The following is a 15,958-nucleotide window of genomic DNA, read 5'->3' as shown; positions in this document are numbered from 1 at the left end:
TGATTGCATAAGGCTGGTGCTGGTTGTTTACAACTGCATTTACATGGATTGCGAATTTTAGATGAATGTTTAGACCTGAGTGAATGAATGGCAGAGTTGAGCTGCAACTGCAGCCGAGGTGAAGCTAAAATGATTCTTGTGTCTAGCTAATGGCTTGTGGTACTGGTGGTATGGAGGCAAGAATGTCTGTATATGCTGCAGCTGAAATGGATTGACTGAATAACCTGAAGTAGATGTTGGTTGCATCTGGAGTTGAAACTGAAATGGCGAAGTTGAAGGGTGGTTCGTTTGTGATGTCTAGATTTAAACATGCCAACCTTGTTAAGGTGCGTAATAGTTGTTTATTTGATTTTGTGGTGCCAGTTTTCGTGTTTGAGTTGAAATTTTCATTTTGTGTTGCTTATGATATGGGATTATTGCTCTTGTATTTTAGTGGAGCTTGTAAGGATCCTATTGTGGTGATAGCTACAAATCTTTTGCTTGGGATGTCTCTATGGAAGTACTTACTCGGAATCTGACCAAAACAACTTGGTTGTCGTGTAGCCGTAGATTATGCACTTGATGTTGCTCGTGCCACAGAGTGTTTACATGCCAATGGAGTTATACACATAGATTTGAAACCTGGTACGTTTTGCGAAAAATTGAGTTGTGCAGCAGTTACTTTGTTCATTTTTGGTTAAAAGTCATGTCCATTATGTGCAATAATTTATATATGTTAGGACTGGAAATGTATGCTCTTCAAGGTTCTTAGGAAAGTGAGGATGACTAAATATTTAGTGTGTTTGCTTTATATGTACAAAGAGATTTCAGGTTTACATGCCACTATATATGTGTAACTACTAGTTACACATGCCACTATGCATGTGTAACTCCTAATTACACATACAACATGCATGTATAACTCTCAGTTACACTACCCGTATCCATGTGTAAGTCCTAGTTACACATGCTAAAAATGAATAACAAAATTGTTTTTTGCATCAATTGATTTTGCATCTCTGAATCTAAGTACATTTAACCATATATGTATGTGTAACTCCTAATTATACTAGTCACATGCATTTGAAAGTGATTATGCATTTTTTGTATGTCTTTCTTTTAATCTCATAAAATATGTTTGTTTGTTGTTATTCTTCAGGTTGCAGATAACTTCATAAAAACTGGCGGCTTATTTGTGGTGGTGGAGGTGCAGGTTTTGGAGGAGGATGAGGAGGCAGTGGTGGTGGCTAGCAGCGGTTGTTGGGAAAATGGTGGATTGTTGGGAGAAAAAATACAATTTGGTTATCCAATTTCTTGGTAATTTTTCTATTTTAAGTGTTAAATAGTTCGATTGTTAATATATTAAGTTTGATGTATCCAGTACAAGTCAGAAGAGTAGCTCTTTGAACTTCAAGGTCGGTACATTTTCTCTAGTTTATGGATTATATATATGTTTTAAGCATTACAATGGTTGGATAATCATGTTATAGTTGATGAGGTCTTAAATAGGCTGTTTAAGCTATGTGGAAAATTGTTGATTTGATCATATTTCGATAGAATGCGGCTAATCTGTTTCGTATGATATTTCTCATGGCAGATTGTTGATTCGATCATATTTCGAGTTTATTTCACTGGTTAGGCTAAGGCCCAACCCATATGATTTACATGTGTAATTCTTAGTTACACATGGCAAATGCATGTGTAACTTCTGATTACACTAGACAGAAGCATGTGTAACTCCTACTTACACATACTACAATGAACGTATTTATTTAGTGCATCATTCACATTACAAGCCATTCATTGTTAGCATATTATGTTTCTCTAACTAATTACTGAAACTGCATTTCTGAGTAATGTATACTAGTTAAGATTTCGGTGATATTTCTAGACCTCTATTAAAACTCATATTAGAAATAGGAGTTTATTTGTTTTACATTTAAAGATTTTGGTGACTACTTGTTGAACATGACCTTCAGTACTTGTGTCTATATAGTTAATGAAGAAGCTGATGGTGGTAGTTATGCTAATTTCAGAGAGGATATGTTGGTTTGGACCTAGTGGTGATATTAGCAGGGTACTACAAGATGGGGAGAAAGCTAGTGTTAATGATTCGGTTATTTATGGTGCAATTTATGCCTCCTGAAGCTTATAGAGCTTATTTGTGGTATTGGTCTCGCTGGAACTGGAGCTGACGCTGAACACACAAGGCAGACGCATGTGTAACTCTCAATTACACTGGATAGATGCACATGTAACTCTCAACTACACTGGACAGATGCGTGTGTAACTTCACATGCTAAGAAATTATTATAAATGAATATTCAAGTAATACGTTAATTTTTTTTATGCGTCCTTTTTGATGTCTATTTTTTGATATGTAACTTTGCATTACACATGTCATAAGGATGTGTAACTTCTGAATACACATGGCATATGCATGTGTAACTTCTGTTTACACATTCACACTATACTTTAATAATTTTGGGCCTAGAATTAATAATTTTGGGCTTAAATTTAAATTTTATTTAATTTTGGGCTTGACAATATATAAAAGGGCATGGATGTCTTTTAATAACTCGGAGCCTAGATTTAAACTTCTTTTAATTAAGGGCCTCATATTATGGATTATCCATGGGTTGGGCCTTAGCCTAATTTTCCCGATTTAAAATCCGTAGTGTATTGGATTGGATGCGGATGAGGTGAAAACCAGCCCATACCGGCCCATGCTCACCCCTACTTACAAGGATATCTGTTGTTTTGGAAGGATTTCTTATAACAAGGACATTTTCTTTATCCCAAGCCCGTTATGACATCATGAATATATTATAGATCCCTTACACGACCTGTCTTGACTACTTTGCCCGTTTGCCGGTTAAAATCTAGAACCCTGATTTTGGGCATACCAAAATTTTTCTAGGCATACTGAATAAAGACAAAAAGGGATGTGAAATAACAAAATCAGATATCCCCTTAACCAAATTGTTTTTTTAATGACTAATTTACTCTTTACGTATTAGTGTTAGTAAGTTGGATTAGTGATTAACACTTTTGTTTAGTGATTAAGATAATTTTCAGAATTATAAAGTTTGTTTAGATGAAAAATTTGGGGGGAAAAAATCAAAGTTTTGATTGAGAAAGAGAAGGAGAAAGTGAGAAAAAATTTCGTCTTGATTCAATGGAGGATGAGGAGGGTCATAATTCATCTAAAAAACCTAGGAAAATACACATCAACTACAACAATGATTCCCAAATGGTTGATTTCTTCATGGTTCGGCGAACCAGGTTGAGGTTCGGCTTAAATCTATGAGCCGAACCAACCAATTGATGAACGGTTCGGCTCGCTGAAACTGTTTAAAGTATGCGCCGAACAAATATTTTCCACTTCCAACCCATTTGCTAGACACTAGTTCGGCTTGTATGAAAGTTTAATAGAAAGCCGAACCTCCTCTTGAGAGTTTTGGAATAAAAATTGTCAGTGGTTCGGCTTATATATTGAAAATCGTATGAGCCGAACATATTATTATTAACGGTTCGGCACATATTGAGAATATCTTATAAGCCGAAACCTCTATATGTTCATGGTTCGGCACAAAATATGATTATCGTATGAGCCGAACATAACTATTAATTTCCCTTTGTAGTATTTAACCTTGTGATATTCTTTGTAGTTCGGCTCAAAACTGATATGCATTTTAATCCGAGCCGTTCATATGCACTTTCAGGGTTCAGTTTCAAGAACAGTTCGGCGCAAATCTAAACTTAATTTTAGGTTTTTGTATCATGAATCGACGATTATCAATTAACTTTTCACGAATAGAGATGAGGTTCGATTAACTTTCCAAGAATCGTCGAATAACTTTTCACGAATCGACGATAATCAATTTCGGCGATGGTGGATGAAAAAAATAAATAGAGAGGAGGTTCGGCGAGCGGCAGAGGAGATGAGGAAGAAGAAAGATTGGAATGAAACTGATTTTGTGTTTGTTAGTAATGTAAAAGATTTAAGGGTATATAGGTAACTGAACTACCCGTAAGATACCCCTTATAAGGTCACCCAAGTTAGGACTATTACTTTGTATGCCTAGAAAGATTTTGGTATGCCCAAAATCAGGGTTCTAAATTCAATTGTAGTTAATTCCGACCCCCACCTAAGTCCATTTCCAGTCCAATGGGCCTCAAGCCTCATTGGGAAGTTTTGGGTATTAACATTTTGCCATCTCCTTTTATCTACTTTCCCATGCTTTGAAGTCATTCCATTTGGCGAGCGTACTTTTTGCCGTCGCAGTTTTTGTAACGACAATTTGTTCAAATTCGCCCTATGTGTAAAGTTACAGTGCCGTGGAGGAAAGCAATAGTTTGGAAAAATAACCAAGGCCCGTTAGCTTCAAAGCGCTTGGTAGCAAAATTTCTCTTCTTGTGATAGTAACTACAAAGATCAAGTGAGTAAGCATTAAAAGCATGACGGTTCTTTAAGGTTACTTGGATGCACATTAATCGTACACGTAAATGTTATTGCTAGAGTTACTCTTGAACTTAGCTTCTAATCTCTGCATCTTTCTCTATAAGAGCCTTTCTTCCTTGTTTCACTTGCCATGTACTCTGATCACCTTTGTAGCTATAATGGCCACTACTCTCAAGATGATGACGCTATTCACCGTCTTTTGCTTTCTCTTCATCGTCGAGGTTAAATTTTTCTATGTTACATTATGCATGCCTTCAATTGTTTTGCTTCCAATCTGCAAGTGCTTATTGTATCTAATTTGTTTGCGTGGTTCCAGCTCCAAGTCAACAGTGAAGGATTCCGTCCGGCGGAAGCGCTAAAAATGAGTAAGAATTAGAAAAGTTCATACAATTTCTTGTAACTCAATATATATTTTTCGAAAAAGGAACTGGTAACGCTGCTGCACATAATCAACTTGGGTTGGCTGAGTTTTTCAACCAAAAAACCTCTACTGGACCACCATCGGGAACACATAATAGAAATCCTAAATTACATGTTTTCTGTAAGAATAGGAAAGCCTGTTGATGTTCAAATGAGGCAGGGTGCTTTATTCAAGGATTGTTTCTTTCTATCACATTTTTGTAAGTTGTATTTATTGATGTTATAAGCAGATTGCCCGCCAGCCTGTGCGTACCGTTGTAGCAAATCATCACGACATAAGATGTGCATCAGAGCCTGCAACACATGTTGTCAGAGGTGCAACTGTGTTCCACCCGGAACTTCAGGCAACGCTGATGTCTGCCCTTGCTATGCCAATATGACTACACATGGTGGTAGGCTTAAATGTCCTTGAGCAGAATTTTTACGCACCATCTTTTCTCAATTAGTCCGCATAAGCAGTATGACTAAATAAAGTTGAGTACTTTTTAAACACGAATGCTCTTCACTTTGTAATAATAATGAAGGGACCGGTGACAATTTACAATAAGATCATCTATCTAGCTTTCTGACAACATGCGAGTAATTATGGCTCAGATGTACCAGGTGTTGGTTCCGTTTTAGCCTGTCTAATGTTTATCTCGACAATGGAGGAAATTTAAGCATTGTTCATTTGTTTGCTATAAGAATTTTCTGTGATCCTGCAGGTGTACAATTTACTAATACATGAAAAATTCATTTAAAGAGAAAGAAAGAAAATACACGAAACCATACTACACTAAACAGAAAAATAAAGCGTCAAGTGATTGAATGATTACGAACAACCAATCCTACAAAAAGTTTCTTTGCACGGTTCCTGAAGAAAACCGGGAAGTCAATCCCTCTGTCATGTTCTTCCCGTCCAAGTTCACTTTCTGTCGTCCTGCTGTCAAGTCTGTTTCTCGATCCCAAGGCTTCCAAGGGTGTTGTCCTTCCCATTCTCCTTTTTTTGGCCGCTCTTTCGATTTCTTTTTCAAACGACTGCCAGTAGCCTCTTCCTGGTGCTTCTGCACCAACGATTTTGAACGTTTGGCTTGGTTATAAAGATCGACTAATTCAGCATCTGGAGTTGTTCGCTTCTTGTCCTCATTGGCAGCAAGTGCAGTAGCCTGATCATAAGCCTCTAAATAACTGCAAGGAAAATTTATGTAATATAGTTATTATCCAATAAAGATAAAACATACGGAAAATGTAATCAAGGAGGAAACAGAGAGACAACAAAAAACTAAGCAATATACACACTTCATTTTTGCTTTCTGGGCCTTGCCCGAAGGAGTATCTGTCCAAGCGCTAGTATCACCACGTCCTTCTCTAGCATTCCTACTAAAAGATGTTGTTGACTGCATAGTTGCAGCTGTAGGTGCCTGATTGAAACAATAAAAATGATATGAGCATTTGAGTTAGCAAGATACAATTAGATAGGATTCAAATAAATGAAAGACTGTTTGACGTTCCAAAAGCATGCAAGAAGCCCTTACTTTCCTTTCAGGAGGAAGAGTAGTCATCCAGTCATCTCTTTTTGGTGGCAATTTTACTTCTTCCAGAAGCTCATCATCACCGGCAAGAGATATACCTGTGTTTTTTTTAGGGAAAAAAAAAACTTTCTTATTTTGTTGTCAATGTGATTGTTTCGCTAACAACTACGATGACTATAACAAAGCACGTGCATCAATTTTTTTATATTCAACTGCTTGTGCTTTTACAGTACCACATGATAAAGATACTAAGACAGAAAATATATATATTCCAGTAGATCAAAAACAACTAACCTTGCAACTTTCTCCATTGTGCAGCCTCGCGCAATACTTTTAACTCAGCCTACAGTAAGCATAAATTTGGAATTAGGCATGTGAAAAAAGAAAATCTTACGAAGTAGTAGCGGCTCAAGATTCAGAGGGAGAAAAGACGAATCAGCATAGGAAATAATGGAAAAACCTTCAAAATGAGATATCCAATACCTTAAACTTCTCCTTCTCCTCTTCCTCCTTAATTTTATCATCAGGCTCAAGATTCAGAGGGAGAAAAGACGAATCAGCATAGGAAATAATGGAAAAACCTTCAAAATGAGATATCCAATACCTTAAACTTCTCCTTCTCCTCTTCCTCCTTAATTTTATCATCAGCTGCTTTCCGCTGAGAAAAAAAGGTAAATTGGTTAGTATCCTAAACATGCAGAGGATAGAAATGAACAGCATGGACTTACAAGTTTGCTGTATTTTATATCTAGTTTAACCTTGAAATTATACACAACTGGCCTACTTCATACATAAAGATTGCAATCAAATAAATACCCACCTTCACTGGATCCTGTAAATCTTTAAAAGCTTTATTTAGCCTGATGAATGCCTCATTGGCCTGAGGATGAGTACATTTGTCAGGATGTACCATAAGAGAAATCTTCCAATACCTGAACAAAACGTAGATAAAATTCAAGAAGCATTTCTTTACACACAAACTATAATAAAATACAGATCCAGTTAAAGCAGTGATTTAACTGAGAATAGTGTTAAGATCATATATTCTTGTGAATTGCCAAAACAAGGTATCAGTCAACAGCGTACACCGCATTATTTACGATAGAACTGCACTTGAATACTGGATATACCAACTAGAATAGGCTATATTGATTGGAAAAAAGTGTTTCGACATGCAGTTCACCTCAACGTTAAGCATGTTCTCTTATCTTAGTCATACAGCGTATTTAGTGGAATACAAATAAATGTAATTACTTAGATGGTTGTAGGTATCAATCTCGAAACTTACACTAAAAATAACATACGAAGAAGATAGGAACACCAACCAACCCACTTGAGGCTAAGTGGAAAAAAAAAGACGACTTAAATCAAGGGTCTATCAAACACCAAGGACTAACTACTAGCATCACCATGGAAATGCTTTGTGCATGTAAGTTTCTTTTGGTTGGGATTAACATATCCCTGCAACAAAGTAAAGGACAAACTGGTTGTACCATTACATAACTGGCCGATCCCTATACATAAAAGTGATGTCAGCTCTACACGACATAATGCTACTTTTCAAAAGGTGCTCTGAGCCTGTGGCTTTGAGAATTAATTGCCAGATAGTAAGCCCAAACCACACGTATTAATTTGTGAATGCAGACGACGATCTTGAATCATGATCTTGGATGCCAAAACAATATACAGGTTTTTCTGCACAACTGCTGCCTACACCTGATAATATTAATCATGCTAGATGTAATGGGTGGACGGAGAATGTAGAGGTTGTATCAGGAGTTAAGAGCTACAAGATCCCATGAATCATATTCAGCTTACACCCAAAAAAAAAAGAAAGAAAGAAAGAAGAAGAACTTACCTTTTCTTAATGTTAACATCGGACATATTATGGTTCACTCCGAGAACATCATATGCAGAATCAACTTTAGCTCCCATGATTCTTGTGACCTGATAATATGAAGGACAGGTGTATGAGTTTCAATTTACATACCTAACTATTTTGCTTGGATCTGAACATTTCAATATATTACAAATGCAGAAGATAGTCATGTGAAGTTGTTCACCTTATTTTAAGTTATTGAAGTAAAGATGTAACTGATTCATATTATTTAAATTTTTTTTATTACTTTGCGAAATTTGATTTGTGACTGGAAGCTACTCAATTGCATGTGGTGTAAACAGAAACACATACCTCTTCAAAGCGTTCAGCCTCATTTGCTGATGCAGCTTCAGCAACCAAGGCAGGTGGCGGAGGACCTACAAATAAACCATCATCATCAGCTTCAGTCTCAGCATTCCTGAAATTTGCATGAAATTATGTCAGAAACACGGTGAGACAAAAGATCATTATATGGATGATGATACATTAAGCATATGCAAACCAAAAAAAAAAACACACGCCAATATTGTACCGGAATCTGAGCTCTAAAGCTAAACCCAATAAAAATCTAATGACAATGAATGGGACAGAGTAACAGGACAACATTGAAGTGATCTTGTTAGTAAGTACCTCAGCTCAGCTTCAGCTTCTGTTAGTCTGGCTGCAGCAGCTAATAGCTCCGCAGATGGCATTTCAGGACCCATCACTCTGTAAAACAAACATATACAATCAATTGAAACAGGAAAAGCAATCAAATAAATGTGGTAAGAATATATCTCGATGCTGTGTGAGATTGCTAGCGAAAGAATAGAGACAAGAGTCTGACCTTCTCCTTGGACCAGTAGACTCATCCTTGGGAGATAACTCTGCCGCTTGAGATTCTTTAGCGTCATCAGTTGCCTGTTGACCAGGTAATTCAGAAGGCATAACTTCTTCGCCTTTAAGACTTAGATGTGAAGAAATAAATGGCCCAAGAACTTCTAAAGTGGGACAAATCTTCGGAGGCAGGAAGAAAACACCAGTATCATTTTCTTTAAGATTCAAACTTAAAAACAACTTCCTCAAAATTTTCATCAAAGTCTTATCAGGTATTCCCCTTGTATCAACAGCTTGTCCATCATCAATCATTTGCAAAAGCTGCAACCACAAAAGGCATGGATTACATTACCTCCAAATTTATGTCTATTACCACCAACAAACAACAACGAGCATAGAATTGAAACTCGTCAGCAATACATAACAATGTCACGAGTCATAAGAACCTTATGTACACTGTAAAGTATCAAGAAGTCACCAAAATGTGTCTATTCTTTCATGGAAACTACCTAGTTATATATTGTGGTTCTCATCCAATTATATCAAATTATGCATTTAAATCATCAAATTCTTAAGTAATTCACAGAAGAAAAAAAAGAATTTCATTTCATCATACCTGTTTCAGATCACCAAGCATATTTGGGAATTCAGTCAACATGTCGCCAAGGATGACCTCTGGGTTCTTGGGAGATATTGGCAAATCCTCACCTGATGAACTAGAGTCCTCCTCATTATCACTAACCCTTTTTTTCCTCCGTTTCTCTTCTTTCCTCTTGTCATCTTTTCTATGTTTGCTTTTTCTTCTATACTTATCGCCTCTTTCTTTCTCTCTTCCAGACCTCTTCTTATGCTTGTCTTCTCTATGTCTACGTCTGGATCTCCTCCTTTCCTGACTATCTTCACTATCAGAACTCATAGCTGATGATGATTCAGAGGATTCATCAGAGGTACTTGTATCTTCTGAATACTTCTTTTTACTTTTCCGCCTCTTACTTTTATGATAATCACCTCCGCCCATGAATTTCACAATCAATACACTTCTGACTTCAAACAACACCGAAGGAAATTTGAGGGGGGGAAAACAACAACTAGGTTTTGTATTAAAACCCTAATTCTAAAAACCTATTTGCAAAATCTACAGATGCAATTTAGATTAAAAGGGTAAATATTAGGGCTTTGCTCGATTTTGTGGAGAATGGACAGAGGATTGGAGGGAGAGAAGAGAGAGAGAGAGGAAGAGGTTTTACCACTCCTATGTGGGTTATCAAGGAATTTGGGCGATAGCTGGTCGTAGGCGGGTTGTTTTCGACCAGAAATTAGCTCAGGCGGATATATAAGAAGAAGGCGGGTGCTGTCACCGGTCCCGGTTTTTCTCACCGGCGGGAATAGCTTTTTCAATACTGGCCAACCAGAGTCAAAGTAAATACTAGGAGGGGTGAGTCAATTTTGCTGTTATAGGGCGGTTAGATATCAGAAGGAGAAAAAGAAATTAATCACGCAGGATTTTGCTTCATAAAAAAATAATTCGTTTTGAAATTTCATATCCAAACTAATTTCTTACGTTTTGATTTTTAAAAATCGAAAAACAAATTTTGAATGTGTATCTAAACAGACAGTTCATAATATAATCCTGACAGATGATGGAAAAGGTAGAGACGTTACGTAAAAAGAAGAAGATAAACGAAAATCTATTAATATCCACGGTCACTTGAGTAAACGAAAATTCAAAACAAGTGATCGGAATCACACTAGTCATTACAAATACAAAATCATCCAATTTGATGATCAAATTAAAGAAAATAAGCAAACACTTAGAAGCGGTAAAATAACCATCACCGACTGATCAATGTAAAAACCACATTTTTTACCATTCGTACAATTAGTAAAAATTAATTGTAATACAAGTAGTTCAACTAATAATGGAAGTGATCATGGGCATTTTGGGGTTCCTCGATGGGTCTTCATGCTGTTGTAACAAGGGCACATAGGTTTGTTGCCAGAAAAACCTGGGGGAACACATCCACAGTTCCTGCAGCAAGGCATGCAAGATTCCATGCAAAATGGGAAATGGTGCTTTGTCTTACTGCATCTCGTTGAGCATCTCGCATTGCACTCTAACAAAACAAATGAAATTAATCATGTCAGTCATGTTTATTTCAATTTTTGTTGTCAACACTCATATGTACTCAAAGGAAATATATATAGCTGCAAAATGGCAACTTACGATTCGGACTCACGCTTCCTGATCCATAATAAGGAGTCGTCTGATAAATAAAGAAAATGGGAATGTAATCAGTAAGTGTCAAAATTACAGTTGTTGCAAAAGTTAAAATTTAAGATATAAAGAAAAGGAGGAGAAAGATGGATTGAACATACGCCTGCTGAAACCTGCGCAAAAACATTCAACAGAAGAGTTAAAATCACATCAAAGAAGAAGGAGCATCATGACTCAAGTAGAATAGCTCTACAGAAACCGTTAAGAAAATTAGAGTATGTGAAATGTACCTGAGCGGATTCGATCATGGAGATGGCAAAGAGTGACAAAAGCAAGAGACCAACGAACTTCACCATGCGGGTTGCCATTTTCAATCGAACAAAGTTTTAGAGAAAGAAAATAGAAAAAGCTGCTTCTTCTGAGAATAGCTTGAAGAGAGTATATATATATATATAGATGTTTAAGTTGGGAGGCCTCATGTGACTTAGTGGGGGTTGTCAACAAAAAGATCACTATAATTGATGAGTAATTTATTTTTAATTAGAAAAGGGAACACAGATCGAAAAATAATTCGTTTGTCTGGTAATCAGACAAGAATGTGTGCACTGTACTATTATGAAGGCCTATTATTATTATTCACCGTTAGTTTCTGTGTGAACAATGAACTGTGATCGTAGTAAGTGCAACTCCTATGGAAAATATAATCATCCACAAACAAATCTCTGATGGATGGTCCGGTAGATCTGTGGATAAAATATTACTACGCCAGATTCATATGTATTATCCACATTTGAATCAAATCCAGAAATATTTAACCCCTCAAATTTGAAGAGGTCTCTCTGGAATTTTTGTAGTGATTGCGGAGCTAATGTGCATGCATCAGAAGAAGATTATCAAGAATCCCTAACACATGCATTAGTTCGATATCACCCTCTGGTTTCTACGTACAACGAAAATGTATAATGAAAATTAGTTATATTCCGCGTAATAGCCAGTAAGGTATATCATAGATGCATGTGAAGAACGAAGTGTAAGCACATGGGGTTAGCTTTTGGAATCCGTATATCAGACCAGTCATCAAATAATTGATGAACTCAGCCGAGTAACGATAATATCTCAAATCTCATTTGAATGATGTTCTTAACTTAGCATATGATAAGTTATCCAAACAGTATTATTCTCGGGAAAATAATAAATCCAAGAAAAAAGGCCAACAATATTGCAAAGCTAGTAATCCAAAAGGAAGATTGTTTTGAACAGACAAGAATCTAATTTATCGAGGCTTCTCTTAAATATAGTCCATACATTTACTAACCATAACCCAAAACATTTAAGTTAAATAAAAAATCAAAAATAAAATGAAAAATCAAACAAGTTTTAATTTTTCATTAACAAACTTAAATCTCTTCTTACTCAAAATCAAAATAAATCCTAACTTTTTTCTTAATTATACTTAAAATTAATTATCATTATTTTTTCAGTATTCTCACAAATTGAACAATTTTATATATAAACCCTAATTCTTATTTCCCCCAAAACAAAATAAATTCTAATTCTAATTTTCTCTAAAATATTTTTTCTTAATCATGATTAACAAAATTGATCATGGTGTATATTCTAATTGTTCTCTTAAAAAAAACTCCACAACAACGTCAATACCAAGGTTTTGTTCTTTTCTTATGACCACTATTCTAGAACTCCATAAATATAATCTATAAAACAAAATCTCTGGAATGATGTGTTTTTCTTCTGCCAATCACCAAGTGATCTGGTGGTTGGCATGCTCCCTCCCACTGCGGAGGTAGGAGTTCGAACCCTGTAGTTGCTGAAATCCACTCCAATTTACGGAGTTTGATTGTAGTCTAGAGACCACTAGTCTAGGACATAAAAAAAACAAGATGTGTTTTTCTTCTGAATCATGATTACACTAAATTGATTGACGGTATTGATTCTTCTTCAAAAACATTAACTATGTCGAATATCTTGCAAAAATCTTATTAGATAATTAGCTTTTTTTGTCGTTGTTTTTGATGATTTAGGGATATCATGATTATCTTATTATTTGGGGCTATATATAATTTTGTGAGCTATGTATAATGATTACAAAAGTATGATTGGTTAGCTTAAGTACTTATTTTGAATGGGTAATGGTTAATAAATGTGAGGGCCACGTTTAAGAGAAGCCTTTATTCATTACTCTCCTGATTCCAGTGGATTTGAGTTTAAAAGAATTACTGGATATGATAACTCATGGTTAGCCTGGCTAGTTTGGAGCCTAGGTGAATTATTTGGGATCTATAAATTTTCTCACCCAACCTAGAGAAATGGATAAGGGGTGTCTAAACTAGGTAAATTTACTAAGTTACCCTCACTATTAAGATTCAATCCTAAGCATATTCTTCTAAAATCTAAACATACACAAATCCTTTCAAAACTAAAACATACTCAAATTATTTTCCTCGAAAACTAAAATTAAAATCTAACTTCATCAATCGATTCTAACGACATCGATCGATTTAAAGGAAATTTCATCATCATTTTTTTATTAAAAATAGTCAATTTAAACATCATCGATTGCAACCCATTGCTCTTAATTATACTTGTGATTAATTTTTCTATTCAAAATTGAAAAAAAACAATCTTGGGTTTCTGTGTTTTGACCACAATCGGTTGGCGTCCATGTCCATATGGACCGATTCCTATGATAATCGGTGTATGTTCATGACCACGTGAACCCATTGTATGTTTTTTTAGCTAGAATCGTATTATGTGAAAGTCCAACCTATAAACCGATTGTATGTTTCATATAAAGATCGATTCTGGTTGACCCATTTTTTTTTTCCTGTTAATACTCAATCACAAAATGAGAATGAAATCATACTCAATTTCAGTTCGAGTACAAATTTTATACTCTGAAATAAAATAGTTTTATACCCGAATTGAAAATGCGTATGATTTTACACCAATTTGAAAACAAGTATGATTTTATACTCGAACTGAAAATGAGTATGACTTCTCAAACGATCTGTTTACTCATTCTCGAGTATATATATGGTTTAGAATGAACTTTAGTTTTATTTGATATTTAACAACACATAACCGGTTTATGTTCATGTCTATATAAACCGATTCTGGGTAAAAGAATTTCAAAAAACTTTTGTATGTTTTTGAAGTTACAATCGGTTGATACCAATGTCAACACATCCCGATTCTAGGTTGGTGTTCTTAAAAAGTTTTGATTTTTTTTTTTTTAATTTTTTTCATGTTTTGTTGATTCATTAACACAAGTTAATTTCACATCCAAGACGATATTTTTACTACTAGTCAACTAAATTAACGCTAAGTAATCAGGGGAAAATTAGTCATTAACTAAAATAATTGGATAAGGGGTTTTTAATTTTACTTCAAAATATGCCTTTTAGTCTTCTAGTCGTAGGCCTCAAGTAAAGTGTGTAGGCCCCAAACTAGGAAGGATTGTTAGAGGCTCATTCAGTGAAGAAGAAGTATCCGAAGTCATTACATTTTAGTGTTAAAAAAAACCCCGGACCAGATGTGTTCATAATGGAGTTTTACTTAGCATGCTGGCAGATTATAAATAATGACTTATTGGTTATGTTGCAAGAATTTCATGCTACAGAACCAGTCAACTGGAGACTCAATTGCTCTTTCATTACATTAGTGCAAAAGAAGAAGAAAAAACACAAGTACTCTAAAAGATTTTATACCTCTAAGACTAATTGGAGTGTCTACAAGATAATATCTAAGATACTAAATGAGAGACTGGATAAGGTAATGCGTAACTTAATTTCAGATTGTCAAAGTGCATTTATAAAGGAAAAAAATGTTGGAAAAAAAATGTTGGACAGAGTCTTGATAGCATGTGAGTGCATTAATGCAATACTGAAGCAAAAGAATCATGGAATCATGTGCAAGGTGGACATGGAAAAGGCTTTTGATAACGTCATATGGGCATCACTATTCAAAATTATGGAGATGCATATTTGAAGCCAAATGGAGGAAGGGGATTACTTGGTGTGTATCGACATCCAACCTTTCTGTGCTAGTAAATGGGTCATCTTCAGAAAAATTTAAGCCTGTTAAAGGTCTAAGACAAAGTGACCCACTATCACCATTCTTATTCCTTTTAGTGACTGAAATTCTAATAGAGCTAATTCAGCAATTAATTAACAACTAGAGGCAAAACTAAAGGTTTCCGAGTGTCACATAATGGAGTTTTGGTATATCAAACATAATGGAGTTTTGGTATCTCACCTCCAATTTACCGATGATACAATCATATTTCTTAAGGATGGAGTGAATGAGGTAAGGCATTCGATAGTATCGTTGATGATGCTTGAAGCTCTAACAAGTTTAAAACTAAAATTAGAAAGGAGTACAATGACTAGCATTACGGCATATGGAAATATCAATTTGTTGGAAAATGGGTTGTAAGATTGAAATACTACCAATAAAGTATTTGGGTATTCCATTTGAGCAACTCCAAGGGCATATACTGTGTGAGAGATAGTCATTGAAAGAATGAAGCACAAGCTTGCTCAATTGAAGACAAATTACCTTACTAAATATGGAAAAATCACATTAATAATAAGTACTCTAACAAGCATGACAACATACTATTTATCATTACTCATTCTACCAGCACAAGTTGAAAA

General features: G+C 35.4%; 3 protein-coding genes across 3 annotated transcripts; 1 reads left to right on the top strand and 2 right to left on the bottom strand.

Annotated features, from left to right (window-relative positions):
* Window positions 1-4,565: 4,565 nt before the first annotated feature.
* Window positions 4,566-5,355, top strand: LOC113296968 (gibberellin-regulated protein 2-like). The gene is made up of 3 exons (XM_026545334.1): window positions 4,566-4,665; window positions 4,761-4,809; window positions 5,095-5,355. The coding sequence occupies exons 1-3, from the start codon at window positions 4,603-4,605 to the stop codon at window positions 5,274-5,276; spliced, it is 294 nt and encodes a 97-aa protein (XP_026401119.1). The 5' UTR covers window positions 4,566-4,602; the 3' UTR covers window positions 5,277-5,355.
* A 159-nt stretch (window positions 5,356-5,514) lies between these two features.
* Window positions 5,515-10,378, bottom strand: LOC113296967. The gene is made up of 11 exons (XM_026545333.1): window positions 9,687-10,378; window positions 9,081-9,391; window positions 8,885-8,962; window positions 8,567-8,672; window positions 8,234-8,322; window positions 7,196-7,307; window positions 6,980-7,033; window positions 6,670-6,718; window positions 6,379-6,473; window positions 6,143-6,264; window positions 5,515-6,031 (listed from the first exon to the last, which is right to left on the bottom strand). Exons 1-11 carry the CDS (start codon window positions 10,086-10,088, stop codon window positions 5,692-5,694), a joined length of 1,758 nt encoding a protein of 585 aa, XP_026401118.1. The 5' UTR covers window positions 10,089-10,378; the 3' UTR covers window positions 5,515-5,691.
* A 561-nt stretch (window positions 10,379-10,939) lies between these two features.
* On the bottom strand, window positions 10,940-11,718 carry LOC113292780 (gibberellin-regulated protein 5-like). Its single transcript, XM_026541642.1, has 4 exons — window positions 11,576-11,718; window positions 11,447-11,458; window positions 11,295-11,334; window positions 10,940-11,184 (listed from the first exon to the last, which is right to left on the bottom strand). The coding sequence occupies exons 1-4, from the start codon at window positions 11,651-11,653 to the stop codon at window positions 11,000-11,002; spliced, it is 315 nt and encodes a 104-aa protein (XP_026397427.1). The 5' UTR covers window positions 11,654-11,718; the 3' UTR covers window positions 10,940-10,999.
* Window positions 11,719-15,958: the final 4,240 nt, after the last annotated feature.

Source organism: Papaver somniferum, chromosome 7 (assembly GCF_003573695.1).
Source record: "Papaver somniferum cultivar HN1 chromosome 7, ASM357369v1, whole genome shotgun sequence".
Taxonomy (NCBI): Eukaryota; Viridiplantae; Streptophyta; class Magnoliopsida; order Ranunculales; family Papaveraceae; genus Papaver; species Papaver somniferum.
This window is presented reverse-complemented; position numbering and strand designations above follow the sequence as displayed.